This window comes from Paramacrobiotus metropolitanus, unplaced genomic scaffold, assembly GCF_019649055.1.
Source record: "Paramacrobiotus metropolitanus isolate TYO unplaced genomic scaffold, Prichtersi_v1.0 Parri_scaffold0000058, whole genome shotgun sequence".
Classification (NCBI taxonomy): Eukaryota; Metazoa; Tardigrada; class Eutardigrada; order Parachela; family Macrobiotidae; genus Paramacrobiotus; species Paramacrobiotus metropolitanus.
The window spans coordinates 37,729-57,351 of NW_026570278.1; the positions used below are offsets into that span (position 1 = coordinate 37,729).

The 19,623-nt window shown below is 47.7% G+C and overlaps 1 protein-coding gene across 1 annotated transcript; it reads left to right on the forward strand.

The window, feature by feature from the left end:
* Positions 1 to 12,602: 12,602 nt before the first annotated feature.
* Positions 12,603 to 19,045, forward strand: LOC129592998 (uncharacterized). Its single transcript, XM_055489178.1, has 12 exons — positions 12,603 to 12,692; positions 12,764 to 12,994; positions 13,518 to 13,653; positions 13,717 to 14,131; positions 14,195 to 14,274; positions 14,614 to 15,040; positions 16,882 to 16,984; positions 17,059 to 17,178; positions 17,381 to 17,516; positions 17,648 to 18,065; positions 18,129 to 18,208; positions 18,453 to 19,045. Exons 1-12 carry the CDS (start codon positions 12,632 to 12,634, stop codon positions 18,859 to 18,861), a joined length of 2,616 nt encoding a protein of 871 aa, XP_055345153.1. The 5' UTR covers positions 12,603 to 12,631; the 3' UTR covers positions 18,862 to 19,045.
* Positions 19,046 to 19,623: the final 578 nt, after the last annotated feature.

Here is a 19,623-nt window from a genome sequence, read left to right on the forward strand (position 1 = left end):
TCAAGTACGGTTCGCCACCGTCCGCTGTACTCTACGATCACCGTATTCCTCGTTGGCTCGCCTGGCTCGGATTCCTTTTATCCCTCGGTAGAGAGCTATTAAAACGGTTTCTGTCACGGAGACGCGAGATATTGTGTCAAAGTCTGAACTGCTTTTAATTAAGGATTGTCAGTTCTGATTGCACGGAATAAATCGACTGGAATATAAAGACTACCAAGATTTTGGGGAAGGTCCACAATATTTTTGACTCAGCAATTAAAACCGACCGTTCTCATTCTGATTACGAGCTGCAACTGTTCGTTTTATTAGGGAATTTTAGATTTCACATGGTTCAGGCTCCGTCCACTAGAAACTACTGCGTCACATAAACAGTACGTTACCAGATTGAACAGCGTTTAAAATGCTTGTACGGATGCTCACTTGCAGTGACGTACAGCTGAAAAATAAATTGAGTCGAGAGTGCCGAGAGCGTGACCAACCTGCTCTCGGGGAGGCGGTTAGAGCACATAAAAAAGATCCACAGGCAGCATGCGCTGGCTTGTCGCTCAGCCGTATGGCTGAGCCGTTGCACAGATCCACGCAAGGCAGATAGTTTTTACGCGTCAGCCAACGACGTTAGGTTACGGCGCCTTACGTCGCGAACGGACGTAAATCGACCCGTAACGCCAACTTCTACCCGCACGTCGAACTGGACGGAACTTGTTTTGTGAAATCTAAAATTCGCTATTATACCGAAATTACAGTACGATAGTTCTCATTGTACCTATAAATGTCGACTATCTGCAGACCACCACAACTCCGCGAAAGCAGCAACAATGCCGGACAAAACATTTCTTTAAATGAATAAGAAAGCCGTTATAGGTATCCCTGTAGGCAATGAGGCCCGCGCATTGCTGCTACCATGGATATTGCTTTTTGTGCACTAATCAGGTCTACGTAAAGATCTTAGTACAGTTAATTCTGTGTAGGTCGTTTATGAAACTGGCACGCTATCATTGCGGTCTGTTGCGTTCGAATCTGGCCATATTATCATTTTTTGTTGGCTAAGGCTATTTTGCCGCACTTTTCTACAGTGCGTCAAAATAGCCTTTTGCTATTTTGCCGCACACTGCGTTAAAATAGCCCTTAGCTATTTTGCCGCAGTATGGTAGGCAAAATAGCCATTTGCTATTTTGCCGCACACTGCGTTAAAATAGCCCTTAGCTATTTTGCCGCAGTATGGTAGGCAAAATAGCCATTTGCTATTTTGCCGCACGCTGCGTTTAAACAGCCTTTAGCTATTTTGCCACACTATGGTCTAATTTGCGACAGTAAAGGGTACGAAATGCACTGCCAAATAAAGTCACATTTTCTCCTGGATTTGGTCGATTGCCGTAAGCCGACCTTGACTTGTATCGCTGGAATTCGTAAAAGCACGTCCTTGGGAAGGTTCTTTTACCACGGAGACCGAATACTGGACATGAAGCTAGTCGAGGGCGGACGGCTCCCGATGAGTGCATATTCGGAAACGGGTTGTGTGACAACAATTTCTATTTGGTATCAGATCAGCGGCATAAAGCCCATTCAAAGAAAAGTCTGCCCCAGTCAACAAATAACGAAAATTGTCCACCGCCGAATATACGTTTCTTTCGATTTCGGCAAAAAAGACAGCCCAAGTGGTCACGAGAAATTTCGTCGTCGGACATTTCGCCACAGGTATTTCGTCGCAGAAGCTAACTTGTTTTGAGACAACTCGATTTGCTGCCGTTTTGTTGTGTGACATTTGAGCGCGCGACGTTGGCGAAGTCGAAAATTATAAACTAGTTTATGCCACCGAACAGCCATATGGATATTGGCCCCAAGAACGAGTTGCCCTTAGACGCGATGTTTGTAAAAGCAATTATCACGCGACGACCTGTCGCGCAGCCAAAAATCGCTAGCCGCATAAACAATAACAACGCGTCGCCAGTCGCGTATGAAAGCGTGGATGCGCACAGCCGGCCTGTGGACCTATGGATCACGCCATTCATAAAGCGCCTCCATATGTGATGGCGATTGTACATAATGTGAACAAAAAAACAACAAACTACTGGCTACCCAGACAATGCACGATCGCGACACCGTAGGCTTCTCACTGGAAGTTTCGACAACAGCCAGTATACATAACAAAATGCCTGCGCCGATTTACACTAATAAAAATGATCGAATTTAAACGTTAAAAAAACATCCAAATCGTTAGTGCCACTCATGGCCTTCGGACGTGCAGGCAATGTACCAAAAACGGCTGCTGCATTTCCGCGGACTACAGCTAGGCTTAATCGCTGTCTCAAAAAAGCGGTAGATCGCGGTTCCCCGGTAACTTCACGGATCTTTCTGCCAACGAAACGCATCAGTTCGGCAAAAGGCGCTCCTGGAAGTTATTAGATTCCATAAACTCGTCAATGGAATCCCCTTTTCGGACACGGTCATCCGCGTCGTCGGTGTCCATGCGTCCGCCGTTGGCAGTTTCTCCAGTCGGAGGAATCCAAGACGAGGCAGTTAACTGCTTGGCTTCTTCACCGGTATTCGCAGACGAGGCGGCTAATTTCTTCGCATCTTCAGCGGCTAGTTTCTCCGCTTCTTCCGTTTACAAACCTTCCCATCTCGCCCAGTGTTTGCTCTCCTTGCTGGAGTCATACTGCGGAATGTCGACAGGGCAATCGGCGCAGTCGTTCAGCACCGTCCAGTGCTTTTCATGTGGGATGCTCCAGTCAGCCACCAAGGTATCCCTGGTGTTCCATGTGGTGGCATCATTTTTTCCGACGGGGAAGTTCCTTCGCTGAAGGCGATGTAGCATTGCTTCGGTGAATGTCGGCGCGGGCAACTTCAACGAAGCAATGCAATCGTGGTGTTAATAGAGCCCCGGGCGACGTGCATGGCCCGCGTGCAGAAGTCTTCGTAGGCGGTCGCGCGCTTCGCTACATCGGCGTCCATCAACGCTGTATGCGCTGTTACCCAGTTCCGGATCGTGAAGTCCGCTGCGCGTTGAGGCAGGTACGAGCCGTCCCGCGGACGCTTCACACGGGAATGATCCAAAGCAAACGGGTAACCGTTCATCTGGCTTTCCATCCAGGTCTGAGGGCCGATGTACCATTGTGCGACGTTTGGCCGTACTGCTCTGGGTTTAGGAGATTTGACGGAATGGATCTCGTGCAGCAGGTCGCACATCGCCTGTTCGGAGAATAATCCAGCGGTTGGCCGGCGATATGTGCCATCTTCGGCAACCCGCATAACGCGGCCCTGCAGATCCTGCTGTTTCAGCGGATTCAGTGCAGCCTCCACAGGGGGAGATTCCTCCATTGCTGGAGCATTCGGTTGTCCGTCAGCAATGGGCTGCTCCAGGTCGGAGGCAATCAGACTCCAAATACGGAGGGTGATCAGCCAGTTCCGGGAACCGGTCACGTGCATCCTGCAGAAACTGGTCGACGGCTTTGGGCCGAGCAAGCCAAGCCCGCAGGCGATCATGACCGGACTTGACTCCGGATCCCGTAGCCACAATGGCGTCCCGCATGTCGGCTGGAATTGTCTCCAGGGTAGCGAAATAAACGTCATCAAAGCCTGCATGAATGCAGAAATATTCTGGAATTGTCCAGTGCTGCGGTAAATTTGGTGCATCTGATATCGGCAGGCACCTCAAAGATAAATTTCGCTAGCCATGTTAATGGAAGAAGCGATAACGGCTAGCAGTAAAGAAAGAAGCTTTTTGCACACGTAACTTTAAATTTTTAAAGTGAAAAATTGGAAGAAACCGATAGACTTTGCCGGTGCATCATCTGCAATGACAACATTGGCGGAGTGATACGGGCGTTAAAGACTCACCATGACCTGAACTGGGTCGACGGTAGACCATCGTCATCCGCCCCTCCGCAACCAGAACGGAAGGTAAATCGACGCCGGAAGACTCAACCAGTAGCCACCCAATGGCTGAGCAACCTAAGCTCACAGCCATCCGACCTGGAGAGTTAGGAAGAAGCGAGTCGACCGATCCAACCGACGGATACGGCCGACCAAGGTGCACCGACCTCAGAGCTTGTAAACGGTAACGTGCCACCGACCACAAAAGTCGGAGATGGTAACATACCAGAGGTCGACCTTGAAAGTGGAACAGCAATAGAGTACGAGGACTACGACTCGGATGGTTTGGACGTACAAAGTTCGAGTGATTCACCGGATACGGACTCAGATAATGAACCTTTGGAAGAATCCGAAGAGGATGACGACGAAAAATTCCACCCGTGAGTTCGACACTGCAGGTCGGATAAACCGCGGAACGACGACTTGGATGACTCGTCCGAGGAAGACAAAGAACCGACCTACGACGTCAGGCTAACTACAGCTCATGGTCGACCCTCCTCCGGAACAGACCGGACAGAAAAAGGCAGTCAACCCTGAACGACAAGCGAAACTTGACCAACTTAAAATTTAAAGGGAATTCGGAGGAGGCCAACCGGAGGATGACGATCTCCGACCTCCAACGATAGTAGTCCAGCAGTTGTCAACGGAACAACCCACCTCAGTTAACTTGGCTGACGAACAGAAGTCGGAGCAACCGCGCCCACGGAAGGTCCGGATTTCAAAAGTCAAGCCAGTCCAAGAGTTAAACCTGGTCAACAAACACCCAGAAGTTTACCATTTGTCGCTGGACCCATTCATTGACGCTAAGCCGCTGGACCGACAAATGGTCTTTAACAGCGAAAGAGTCTCTCTTCCACCATACTCAACGTGCTCTATCAAGGTACGGACGGCCAAACCAATGGTCCCTTTGAGACGCATTTACTTCTATATTTTACGGCGGAAAAACCGGCCTTATCGGCCAATTGAAGCCAAAGTCGAGATCCGACCTCAGATAGACACGGCCTGGATAAACATCCAGAATACGACCCATGAACCGGAGATAGGGAAGAGGGGCGTAAAACTTGGCCACATGCAGTACAGCGACATATACGAACCCGACATCGACAACGAGCATGTCATCTGGGAACTCCCACTTGAAATAGCCAAGACATGGCCGATTAAGCCGGAGCCCAGACCATCGCCGAAATTTGAAATTTTCGAGGCGACAGGAGCTCGAGCTCAACGGTAAAGGTGAACTCCTACCTCGGGCGATAACTCAAGTACACGTCGTCATGGATATAGCAGTTTCCACCGGACAGAAACTCATGTACCTTGGTGGATCCGACCCCCAACGAGACGGAGTCGAGGTGATGGATGGCGTAACCAAATATGACGGGAAACGATTCACCGCCATGGCAGCCAACCATGCTCACCGTGAGGTCACCTTACGAAAGGGTGCACCCAAGGGTAGAGTCGAACCATTCGCAATGATGACAGACAGTCAGAGAATCGACGAAGCGAGAATACGCTCAGCTCAAGTAGAGGAGGAAGACGCGAAATCCCTGGAGGAGCGACGGAAAATCATCGACTCCATGAACTTCGGCAAAAACCTGACCGATGAGCAACTGGCCAAACTGAAGGGAGTTGCCTGGGAATACCGGACACTCTGCCCGACCTCGAAGAAACCATACGGAGATGTCAAAGGTGTAACACACACCATCGACGTCCAAGGAGCACACCCAATTAAGATGAACCCCACCAGAACAAGCTGGAAAGGACGGGAATTCATCTAGAAACATGTGCAGGAGATGCTCGACCAAGAAGTCATCGAACCTTCATCGGCTGCATGGAGCTTCCTCGTCGTCTTAGCCGCGAAACGGAACGGAGACGGCACGGTTGGAACTCGCTCCTGCATCAACTACATAAAGTTGAATGCAGTAAAGAAGAAAAATAATTACCCACTACCGAACCCGGACGAGCTACTGGACCAGTGCACCGGAATGGAGTACTACGGTAAAGTAGACGGTCAGTCCGGTTTCTGGCAAATTCCCATGGATGAGAACTCCAAGGATTACACAACCATCGTAACACCGGAGGGGATGTGGAGATTCAACCGTATGCCATTTGGAGTCTGCAACGGACCAGCGACCGTTAGCGATTTTTTAGCAAACTTCACGATTTACAATTCCAGTACACATCAGGTTCATTAGCCTCGGCAGAACGGCTAAGTAAGCAACGAGCCTCGGACGAATCAGGACATTGGGCGTCTCATTCATTCACTCATTCATTTATCAAGAGCAGACAACCCGGTTAACGGGACTTCAACGTCTGGTCGGTAAAAAACAGCTAAAGATTAACAACAAAAAAAGATTATTCGAACATATCCACCGTTTTCAGAGCAAACTTAAAGAAGCCAACACCGCTAACATTGAGTATCTCCATACTAATTTTTTGAATCCGCTCAAACACGTTCACAGACGCATTGCCAACGTACTTTCTCCAATTTTCTTCTTTGCTCTGGCTTGGATTCGCTTTGGTTTCCGGACGTTATACTGGGACGACAAATCCTTGAAGTTGACCATTTCAACCAAGTAGGGCGGTGGGTGCTGCTTCATGGTTTACCTACAAGACGGAGTAGACCCACCGAGACCTGACCGAGTCCCACCAACTCCGTGTGAAGACACAAATAGTTTTCCCGGCGGATCAAGAACACCTTTAATCCCGGTCAAAGTTACCATCCGAGAGGTAACGATCCAGCCATTATAATCCCCCGGACGACCGAAGGTAGTCCGGGCATGGACACATGAAGTTCAGATTTAACCTGTAATAACTATGGCCATGTTGGACACCGGAGCCGAAACTCGGCGTTTCCGGACAAGTCGCATTCATGTTGCCCATTGCTGTACCGTACCGGTAACTCGGCAAGGATACACCAGCCGCCACACATTCCACGTCCAATCAAACAACTCGGACGTTCCCGTACTTCTCGGATGCGACTATCTGCATTCCAAGTTTGTCTTAACCCGGGCGCCAAAGACCGCCAATGAGGGTCAGCGGAACCCATCTTCCAGTGTATTGCAGCCTATCCAGATACCAGAGGCAGCGAGTGAGTCTAGGATAAATCGGCTTGATCAACCGACAAACCCGGACTCCCGATCTTCCCAGAATGCTCGGAAACCAAGCGAAGCCTCGTAACGGAGCTGCAAATCCATAACGCCATCGAATAACATTTGGCGAGTACGGACGACCCGATTGGAACCAGTCCGAAAGATACTGAAGTCAACCGTAGATGGTTGCTTTTTTAACATCTGAGCAACAGTCAGCCTTGGGGGGTTGCATCGTTTATCTCACCAACCACAGCTGTTGGTTGGTGAGTAAACGTGCAACCATACATGGTTTCCTATTACGTCAAAAGCTTACGGAAATGGTGTTCAGTTTAACTCGCAGCAACTATGCACTACCGACTCAACTGTAATCTTCCTGGTACCGACCGCTTCTTGTTGTCGGTTTCACCGGCGGAGCGGGTTGTCCATCCGTTCGCTTTCGGCGTGTCACTATCGAATATAAGAAAATCCGTGTCTCGACTAATAGCCAGCAGCAGCTCGCCTAAGCATCCGCGATTCAATGACTTTTTGTCGGTTCCGGTCAGTGCCAGCACGGTCGCTTCGCCCATCCGTCGGGACGTGTCGCTGGTCCCGAACGGCGTCGGCTCGGCCATCTCGCCAATTTTTACAATGAACAGCACGTCTGGCGTTCCGGCAGTCATGGTTCCCCGACACTCTTTCGGCTGTATACGGTTTGCCAATTCTACAGTGTTGCTTTACTGCCAGTTTTGGAACTTTACTTACTGTTTACTGTCGCATACTTTTGTTTTACTTTACTGTTACTGTTTCTTTGCCCAAACCTTTACTGTTTATTTACTGTTTACTGTTCGCCTCAAAATTTACTTTACTAAGTAAACCAGTAATACTTAGTAATACTTTCTGCAAGGCCAAAAATTTCAATAAGAAAATTGTTTTTTGCCAAGGAAAGTTAAACGGTGCACGGCATGAGTGCACACTGCGCAGGACACCAACTGCACGTCAGTCTTGCTCATTTGGATTTTGGCAATAAATTGCACTACAAGCAGACAAATTTTGCGCGCGCGAAGGTAACAAACAATTTTCGGTTAAAATCTCTGTAAATTCCAGTAAAAATCATAGTAAAAAATCTAAAAATTTTCCTTTACTGTTGACTTACTGTTTACTGTCAGTCCGAAATCTTTACTTACTTTTACTGTTACTGTTCTGAAAAAACTTTACTGTTTATTTACTGTTTAATATTAGGTTACTGTTTACTGTTTACTGCCAGTTCACCTTCTGTTTACTAAGTAAAGCAACACTGCAATTCTAGCAACTTTTCTCTGTCCTCAGCTCGCGTTTACGTCGGAACGCGTTGGAATCGGCGGTCCCTCTTTGATTAGTTCTTCCGACTCCCATTTCCCTCCGTCTCGCCAAAGTCGGGCCGACCAGTATCGGCGACGACTGTCCTCCTCGATATTGGTAAACGTGGCTGTGACTGCCGTTTTCCGGCAGTCACAGCTTTCCAATCGATCCCGTTGATCCTGTGTCCGATCCCGCAGTTGCACTGTGGGTGGCTGCCACACCATCCATATAGGTCGGCGTGGTACGATTTCCGGTTGCCGCAGTGTCCGTTTAGGTCGTCGGTATACATGTTCTGGTTGATGTGCAACCGCGGCCGATCGCTGTTCCCCGACAGCTGGCCGCTGTGCTGTGTCGAGTTGTTATCCGGCCAAGATAAACTGCTTTCCCAAATTGACGGGTTTTTGCAACGCTATGTCGGGCTGCTGCACCACGATGGCCAGTTAACCCGTTCCCGACCATCCCTGTCAAATGGCAGGGTGGCGGACTTAATTCCTGTCTCGTCCCACACCGCAGAAACCTCGTAGTTAGTGACTTTATTCCAGAGTAAGGATGTTGTAAGCCATTTTAAAAATTTGGCCATTAGATACAGTATGGTTGGGGCACACAGCAAGTGGCCAAATATCACCAAAATGGCACCTTTGGGGGCTCGCGGAGGTCTTGGTTGTACATACGGCCACCCAAGCACCCGATAATTCACATATAATTTATTTAAGCCAGCCCTGTGGCAGACGTTGGAAAAGTATTGCATGGTCCGCAAAATAGGTGGACAGTGGACAAAGATGGTCATTTAAAAATTTCCTGCCACGTTTGACAGGGATGGGCACGGTGCTACTTTAACAATAAATTTTACCAATTCTACATAAAATCCTAGAAACATAATAAAAAACGGAACAAGGAATCAGAAAATCGAGAAAAAAGGGTAGTATAAACTGCAGTGTTTTGATGGTCATCCAGATGACCAGTGGTCAGCAAACAAAAACTTTTGAAAATTCACTTTTTTTAGTGGTAAAACTTGAACAACTATGTACAAATAAAGTGTAAACTGCAAAGACTGACGCAAATTACCGAGAGATAGGTGTTTTTTTTTGTTTTGTGGCACCGAAATTTTAGAGATGGGTTCTAATTTACATTCAGCAAGCGAACGAAATGCACACCTCTACCTATCCCGGCATATGGCGGAACGGTATCATTTGATTTAATGTGAAACTGATTTATGTAAAAACGTCGTTATACAGTTTTTTGAAATTGAACTTAGTTGCTGCATGCTCCCGGCGCATCGGCTTTGTGGAGTTGCCGTGCCATAGCGGCTGGGAGCGGAAATGACCATGCGGAAATGAAATATCCTGTGCAAATGTGCACCATTCACTATTAGTAGTACTGTGCGGCTTGTCGCTTTGGTTTTCGGCTCAAAGACTGTTTGTAGACTGTGTAGACTATTATTCGTACCCTTTACTCACTTAAAAGTCCACCAAAAGTCAGCTTAGTCAGCACCAAAAGTAAGCGGCAACAAAACGAAGAGAAGCACAAGTTCTCAACACGCAGGCAAACACGGGCTGAAGCGACAACCACCACAAATTCACAGGAAAGGATGCATTTTGTCGATCTTTTTATAACTTAAGATCATTCTAAACGATTCTATATGCAGACCAAGTAGACACTAGCTTTTTTAGCAACTACCAGCCAAGAAATGTATGTTTTCACAATTTTCTGCGTTACTGACCACTGGTCATCTTGATGACCACATTAGCGTCAGAGAAGTGTAGGGCTTTTCAAAATGTTTTGTTTAAGTGGGCGTGCTGCTCAGTGCCATCTTCCAATAATTTTCTACGAATTTCGGCGTGTGACCTGCCAAATGGCAGGATGCCCATCCCTGTCAGTTTGGCAGGCTATCGCCCTGCTTGACCTATGGTCACAAAAATTCCCCAAAAATAAATTTTTCTTAATTAAATTATTTTACTATGAACTGCAAATTTTCATTTTGATATTCGCACTCCTTCGGGTACCTGACTTTGGTAGGTTAATGCATAGAGCCAATCGGCTGCCCGATCAAATCCTGTATTGCTGCGGCATCATGTCGGACTTCTGCGCGGATGCCTGCAAATACCGGTTAAACCGGGTTTGGCAGCACTTTACCGGAAAAGTCGGGAGGTGCCGTCCCGGGTTGGTATCTGAAACGGGGCCGACGTGTCATACTGAACGGGCAGAAGCCGTCTCACGGATCCGCTATACCGGCTGGATTCCTTATGTCTGCCAAGCCGTTCCGCGTGTCGAATATACCGCCCAGATGGATTCACCCCGCAAAGTCCGAGATTGAGCGACACCACTCAGCCATTAATTTTTCAGACCTGCCCGGGTCGTTGTTAATGGACTTGCCGGTATCCTCGGCTATCCGAGCGGTGTCGTCGCTGAGTCAATATTTCGCCTGCTACTGCTCTAACCAAGTCCTCGGGCTCAGAGGCGTACTAACTGCTGAACTCGACGTGTCGACCTATATCTGCGATTTGGACGCGTTGATCAACGACCAGGTTTAGGCTCCCTGCATCATGCCGACGATAAGCCGGATCCGGACAACTTGATCCTTATCAGGTCGTTCGTACGGTTCCGTGTCAGTGTAACACTGGGGCGAGTCCCCATCCACGATTGTTCACTAAAGCTGCTGTTGCTCAGCTTGGCCGACTGATCCGATATTTCCGACCCTGGTCGCACTGTATTCTGCAGTGACCAGGCCGGAACGCACGTTTATTATCCGAAGACCGAATGTATGGTAATTGTTCGCATAAACGAGAACGATTGGATCGGATTTTCAAGGGAAACCGGTGATTCTTGAGCGAAACGCGAAAAACACTGCGTTGGCAAAGTTTACGCCAGACGCTTTGGAGGCCCGGAACTTACTGGAAGGATTGAAAACTTTATCGTCTAGCGGATGTCTGAATGCCATGGATGGACGGTTTGCTCCCGTAAATGGGATCCCAGAGCATTGCAGCCCCCGCACTACGCTACCGATTTCTCCGTAGACAGATAACTTTCAACAGCTACTAAAACTGTTCTGTGTTAATCGGAGACGGCGGCAAAATAGCTAAAGGCTATTTGGCCACCCATACTGCGGCAAAATAGCTATAGGCTATTTGGCCACCCATACTGCGGCAAAATAGCTAACGACTATTGTAACACAGTGTGCGGCAAAATAGCAGCAAAAGGCTATTTTGCCGACCATAGTGCGGTAAAATAGCTAATGGCTATTTTACCGCAAATACTGCGGCAAAATAGCCACTTCGTTTTTTTGGCTAAACCGAACATAAAAAGCGAATATAAAAGTTCAGCGTTTTCAAAATTATTCTACGGCAGTAAAGACCGGCGTTGCATTTAGCACCACATTGCTAACATCATCAGAAAGTACAAAGCGCATTTCGAAAACTGGTGAATGCTCAAGGAAAATGGTCCGATAAATCGTAACTAAAACTCCCGCTTTCGCGCACTCCGTAACAATATGTACTGTACAGTACATTGTTACCAGAGTCTGTACAGTACATGCACTGGTCTGAATACCGTATGTGCGCGCAGAAAATACCGTGCGGCTGCTACCATATGGCGATTTCCAATACTTTGGAAAGGTTTATGAAATGAATAGGATGGGTCGTAATGCTGTTTGGTCATTACCCGATCCTCTTGAAACTTTGCTCGTCTTGAAGTCTCTTGATCCTCTTGAAGCTTTTCTAAGACACCGAGCTGCCTAGTTACGATAAATACTCGGCTGTGAAGCCGAGTGTTAATCAATATCAAGTCTATTTTATTTTTTCCCCGTTTCAACAGAAATTTTTTGAACATTGTAACGTCCATTTTACAGTTTCAAGTGCAAAACATGCGAGTGTGACTCTACTTCCAGACAGTGTTATTTTGGCCTAGTAAAACGGAAACGATAATTAAATTTCATGGAACACAACCTGATAGCGACATAGGTATCTGGATGACTACATGTATTGGCTTGCGTGCTTCAAGGATGTGGTAGCTGGATAGTAATCGGGCTTCCTTGAAGCGATGCAATCGGCATGCTGCGAACGTGATTGACGTCAAAAGACGTTCGCCTTTTCTGCTGTTACACGTTAGACCCCACGTGTCCTCTATAACGCGCTTCCTGGTCGCAGTCCAGACGCACCCATTTCCACGACACGTAATAAACGGCATCGGCCGGTTCCGTATCTCTACGCAGAACAATCCTGCTGATTAAATCGTTCGTCAGCTTGCAGTGCAGTGACGAGCAGATGAAATGCGAAAACAGGTTCAATCCTATATATACGGTAAATAAAGCCGGATATATGGGAACGCTACCCGATTATGGCATTTTTAAACAGCGCTATATGAGAATGCTGTATACATGGATTGTAGTTGTTGCCGGCTGCTGTTGGACGGTGGCGCACGGTACGTAGGTTTAGCCCTACTTAGGTTATATACCTAATAATTAGGCGTGGACCTGGTGACGGCCTTTGCAGGCGATCCGGTGCGTAGCATTATCCCCGTTGACTACGAGGATAACGAGAGCAGCACGCCCGCGCCCTTGACCGGGCGCAGTGTGGACTTTTTTGCCGCTAACGACGATTTCCAGGCGCCGGACAGTGCCACGATTATCCCGCTGGACTATCCGGATGTGTCAGCCGCCGCAGCTCCTTCCTCCCGCCCGGCCCAACCCACGGAAGGCGAGGGTATTGCTGGACGTATCATCAGTAAGTTGATCACAGCGACGGCGATGATTAGTAGTTATACTTTTACTGTTATAAAGAGATCTTCCATCGCTTTTCGGTTATTTCGCTTTTTCTTATACCTTTATTACTGTGGCCGCGGTTTAGCGGTACTTTGAACGGCTGCCTCTCCCCAAAAGCACATTACGTACATTACCGCTCGTTTTTGTGAATATTTTTTTATTTGGCTATAAATTTTGCGTACCTCGGTGAGTAGAAATTAGAGTAACTGTAAAAACACACAGAAAAGTGTATGCTTCGTTCTAATGTTTACTGCACAAACGCGCACGTCACTGGTCGAACCCGGTGCTGGCAATTTATGCACATCGAATGCGCACCCTATTTGGTGGTTTTACAACTTTTTTATTAAATTTTTGAGCCGCCGTCGGACCGACCGATTTCTGTTGTTTCGTTTGCATTTGTAGCTAGAACTGTTAGCTTGTGGTCAATGATCGAAAGTTCTCTAGAAACCACTGAATTTAAAATAATTATGTGGGCCGTTTGGCAGATGGTACACCCGCGCCGGATGATGAGTTCCACTTTATCGTCAGCATTCGCCGGGATGGTGACCATATTTGCGGTGGTTCTATGATGCCGGATATGCAGTCCATTATCACTGCGGCGCACTGCGTCTATGACCGATAGTAAGGAGCGGACAAAACGCCACTTTTCTCCCTAACTTTATTCCGTTTTGTGTTACACCGCAGTGGAAACCGGGTACCCGAAGGCGACCTCACCGTCGCCGTGGGCATCCGGCGCCGTACCAACGTCCCGTCCGCCAACCTCCTGCAAGTGCGTCAGGCGGTGGTCCATCCCGATTACGACCGGGAGCGGATTCTCAACGACATCGCCATTCTGCGCTTGAAGGGCAGTGCCGCCGGCAAAGTGGGCGTGACCAGTGTGCAGCTGCCGCCGGCCAATGCCGAGCCGGATGTGGGTACGCCGCTGCACACCGCCGGCTGGGGCCGGACACAGGAAGGACCGTATGCGCCGTCCGCCGAGCGATTACTGAAAACTACGTTGAAAGTGGTGGATCGCGCTAAGTGTGCGCGGGCGCTGTCGGCTGGACAGATTCCCGCGAGCCAGATCTGCACCGAGAACGCAGTGTCCGGCACTTGCAATGTAAGCGCCTGAACTACTGGAACTGGTTAAGAAAATATTATATGCCTATTTCCGTTGGCGTAGGGTGACAGCGGCGGCCCATTAGTCAATCGTCGGAAAGGCGTGGATTATTTGGTCGGCTTGACTAGTTACGGCGTTAGAGGGTACGTTGGTCTATCCATTCAGTTTAAGCGATACCACTGGTCTGCCTAGTCATCATTAATACTGCTGATATCCTTTAACTCTACAGTAGGGAGTTCCCTAGGTAAAACGTTTTATCAAATAAATTAGTAATGCGTTTTATAGATAGGATTTGAGTTCTTTCTAATGCGGTGACCGTGAAACCGCGTTCCTGGGTTCACCGCTTACTTTTTACTGAACCATAGACAGTGATGCTGTCATAGTGCTGTAATCGACACCCGACAAGATTGTAAAAGCCTTTTCTGAACGGCTGCTGTACAACGCGCTGCGATTGATTATTAACCGGTTCGTTGTGTTGTTAGGTGTCGCTTGGGTACAGCGGACGCCTTCACGAAAGTCAGCCACTTTACGGACTGGATCCAGCGCGTGGCTAACGGGGAAATCCCCGGCAGCGGCAGTGCCTCTGCTCCCTCACCATGGCGCCGGCCCACGCCAGCGCCTCCTGCTGCTGATAACGATGATGATGGAACCTGGGGCGGCAGTTTTCAACCCGGTGGTTGTGGCGGTGGATTTCCGGGTATGGGCGGATCCGGATGTGGTGGGTCCAGCGGATCCGGTGGCCTGGAGAACTGCTACATGATGGGACTAACCCTGGTCTGTCAAACGCCGGATGGGGAAATGCACTGCCAGCCCATGGGCGATCGCATCCGGTGCTACCTGAGTTCCTCATATTCTTCGCCGTCCAGTAGTCGACTGCACTGCTTTTACCATGGAGGCGCGCGATATTGTATGACAATCTAAATTGTCGAAAACTAGCACTGTTGGTGGGCTACAGTCACTGTTGTATAGTGGATGCAGCGACTGGGAGCACCCTTTGCCGCATGAAACTGTCACAGCATCACACATGCCGGGATTAAGTGGCGTAGCGCACCGTAGTAAATTAAATGGCTCCAGCCAATTTTTATCGGAATTCGCTGTTATCGTCTTCACCGGTGTTTGAAACGAGCAGGAATGCCCACATGTATTAATATTTTGTAAGTTGTCGTCATCTGTTTGCAGACATAATTAATTAAAGTCAAATCTCTCGCTGACTTTTGCAATTGAAGATTTCGTTTGATTGCTACGAGTACTTAATTAGCAAGCAGTCTTAACAGCCGGCCATTACGAGCAGCCCTTTCTTAGTACTAGACCTACGTTAAACAAACAACATTTTGCTGCCCGTTAATTTAACTGCGTTCAATAATTTCTAGCTTAAAGTGACGTCTTCTCTTCAGTTTGATCAGTCTCGGTAATGGGTCTTCTCTGTGCAAACGCATTTTGATTTTTTTTCAGTGTTGTTTTTGAGATTATCACTGTACCGATACCGTGTACTGGCACTGCAACACCCATTCGGTATATGTTGATCTTTTTAAAACCAACACCTGCGATGATGTGATACAGTTTTTGGGCATGCTGAATCCGATGGTTTTACATTTTGTTTTAGTTATTTTTATTAGCTTGGTTTGTAACTTTGCTGTATTCAGAGCCCACAGATTACGAAGTTTCCAGTAGTAATATTGATGTTATTTCTTGATAAAGGTCATATCTGTATATGTACGAGTACATTATTATTCATCAATTCTTTCAACTCACGCTTAATATTGTGGTTTATATTATGTGATTATGGAATCATACATCCGTTAATATTTTTTGTTGATGTGTTGCCGTTACTACTCGTGCTAATACTACAAATGTGGTCCAGAATGTCATAATCGATCCAATCAATAGGCTTGTAAATATTATACCTTAACGTTGATAGTCGGAGCGAACAAATAAATATGTCGAAGTTACAAAACTACTGCTCGTAAATCGTAGCTGTGGAGCCCTTTAGCTGATACGTGGTAACACAAGTAATGAGAGTCTACCGCGTTCGACCAAATCAATCAGTCAAATTAAATATATACTTGGTACCCTTGAGCCATCAAAATTAGTAAACTTCTGTGACAGATGAGCACATTTTAAAACAGATTTATATATTTCCAATAACATGTGCATACAGAGTCTGTGTACTGTGAGCTATGCCAAGGCGACCGACCTTTAGCATTTCGTCAGGTCATGCGCAGCTAAATCCAACCTTTTGTGGTAAACGGAAATTGAACAGAAGGGGAGACGTAAAGGCTTCAAGTGCAGTGCTTTCCCGCCACAGTTAAGACAGCGCTGGCCAGTCGCTGGAGATGACGGCAACATAATGTCTTTGTTTTGGCGAACCGCATGAACAGAAAACGTCGAGTACGTCTGGCGTAGAGCGTATCTGACGTTTGTGCGTCAGATTCCTGTCTTCGTTGAAGCGATTTTATCGTCCTTCCCGAACCGTCACGGCAAAGGGGAAAGTTTTAATCTGCATTTACGCGACCAGAAAGATGATGCATCACCTGCCACGGCCTGTGTCAGTCACGTGCCCGCACAGAACATAGCATTTCCTGCTGACAATTCACACGCACCCGTCTCCAAATGCGTCACATACCGGCATCGGCCAAATGGATATCCTCACCAACAACCGTGCACTGTGATAGTTATCGTCCATCAGTCGACGTAGGCAACAGATACGGAGGAATATCTAGCTTCTAGCGTAATAAAAAGAGACAGTATAAAACGCTGGGTCACGCACTTTTCGGTCATTCGTCCTGGACGAAGGATTAAAAATGCGGTTGATACCGATTATCGTTGTATGCGGCTGTATGTCGTTAGCATCAGGTAGGATATGTTCACGAAATAGTGTTTCAAGTCACTTAACTGCCAAGAAAGACTGATGCAAGCATGCTTTTCAGGGGGAAAGATCCCAGCAGGCACTCGCAGCCTGGATTTCTTCGCCGACGAGACGGCCACCATCATCCCATTGGATTACGCGGATGATACCGTGGCCGGTTCCGTCTCGACGCGGATCATAAGTGAGTGGCCATATACGGTTAAAGTGAACGGAGCTGTACAGTAGTGCTACAGTTACGGAGTGACTAGCTAAAGCATTCGAGCTTAAAATAAAATGCTCTGTACCGTGTAGGCAATCGTAGACCAGCTGATTTCTCAGCAGATTTTACAAGATACGCAAAACTACGAGGATATATTGGGTAACTGCTTGTTTAACCTGTTTAGACGGTGAAATTGCCCCGGCAAACGAATTCAACTTTATGGCCAGCATCCGTCGCAACGGTCGCCATGTGTGTGGGGGATCGCTGATGCCGGATCTGAAGTCCATCATCACCGCCGCGCACTGCGTCTTTGACAAAGCGTACGAGTAACCGTTAAATTATCATTTAATCCAGCCAGCGCGCAATGTTGCCACAGCGACCATACGGCTATAACACGGAACCTAACAATTTCTTAGGTTAACCATGAGGTGGATAACTTGTCCTTTTGCAGCGGGGATCGCGTACCATTGAGCGAACTAACTGTCGCGGTGGGAATTCGCCAACGGACCAACGTGCCACGTTCCAACATTATCGCCGTACAACAGGCCGTTGTGCATCCCGATTACGACCGACGCCGTATTCGCAACGACATCGCCATTCTGCGCTTGATGGGCAGTGCCGCCGGTAAGGGTGCCGTGTCCAGCGTATATTTGCCGCCGGCCAACGCAGAACCACCCCTCGGCACAACACTACACACCGCCGGCTGGGGACTGACGGAGGAGGGACTGCACGCATCCGAAGCGTCGGAGCAACTGCTGAAGACCACGCTCAAGTTGGTGGATCGCGCTACGTGCCAACGCAAGCTGAATGCGGGGAAGATTCCGAGAAGTCAGATTTGTACGGAGAACGAGAAATCCGGAACGTGCAAGGTACGCTGTAACCGGTAATTGGCAGGACGATTTCGCATAAACTAGCGTTGTTCGGTTGCGTAGGGTGACAGCGGTGGACCCTTGGTGAATCGGCGAGATAACAAAGATTACTTGGTCGGCTTGACCAGTTACGGCATCCCAGGGTAATTACAATGAAACCGTTAAACCTAATAGATTTTTCGAGAAAATCTGTCCAGGGACTAAAAGGATCTAAAAATAGCCTCTTTTCGTCTATACTTCGACCTAAATCTACACTTCGAGAATTCTAAAAATCCATTCCTCTATTCTATTCTAAAATCCGAATGTTGAGCAGTATGCTGCAGTATTCCACCTGGTATTCGAGTACCGCAATAGGTAAAACATTGGACTTAAACGTTGAACATGCAGGTGTACACGGGGCACAGCGGACGTCTTCACCAAGGTCAGCCACTTCACGGAGTGGATCCAGCGCGTGGCCAACGGCGAAACGCCCACCGGCAGTACGGCCGCTCCCCACACCAAGGCACGGACCAAGCGGACCAAGGCACGGACCAAGCGGACCACAACAGCACCGGTGGAAGAAGAAGTGGAGCACCTGGAGGAGGAGGAGGACGACGAGTGTTGTGGATCTAGCGGACTGGAAGACTGTTACATGGAAGGAGCCACCCTGGTCTGCCTTTCGTCTTACGGTGAAATGCGCTGTCACGAGCACCGGGATAGAATCAGCTGTACTGTCAGCTCGTTGTATTCCTCACTGTTCGCTAGTGAACGCTACTGTTTCCGTCATGCAGGCGCGCGATATTGTATCGCTCTCTAGAGTAAAACGCACCGTTGTAACATCCGCAGGGATGATGGTACCGCATTTAGCCAGCGTTGTGCGTTGATTTACGGTTGCTTTGCGGAATACGAGTAAATGTTGAGAACATTATTACCATTAGCGTTAAGACGGAAAAAAAGGGCTAGCCCTATAGTTTGACCTCTGCAGCGCTGAGTGAAATAAAACGCCGTAAATCACGCCTCATCTGTGTTAACCTTAACACCGGCATTCATATTTACATTTTAAACATTCTGCGGAATAATTCATGCATTCTGCGGTTGCCGTCGTATAGATCATACCATCGTTCGTACCAAAGTACATAATAAAACCGGACTGCTTTTGTCATAAATGTTTTTTCTTACTTATTTTTATTTTGGTACCTGGTTGTTAAAATTTAAACAGAACGGTCTTCCTCTTTTCGGTACATATAACGCTGTGGAGTAATTACTTGGTGATCGGCATCAAGTTTGTCTTATTCGAAAAAACAATGTTAATCGGATAAGAAAACGAAATTAAAGCAACCTCGTACAAAGGTCAGGCTTCTCTAAATTATTTTTTAATAATGGGTGGAGCTGGAAGATACTGATAGGTATATGGAAACACAAATTTCAACAAATCACATTCACGCTTGTCTCAGTATTATTGTCCTAATTCGTTTAGAGGGGTCATATCTCGTTTTTCGTAAAGAACTGTAACACTACTGAAAGTGTTAGGAAGAGAAGCGGAAGATAGATTGTACAGACACAGAGACCTAACCTGGCA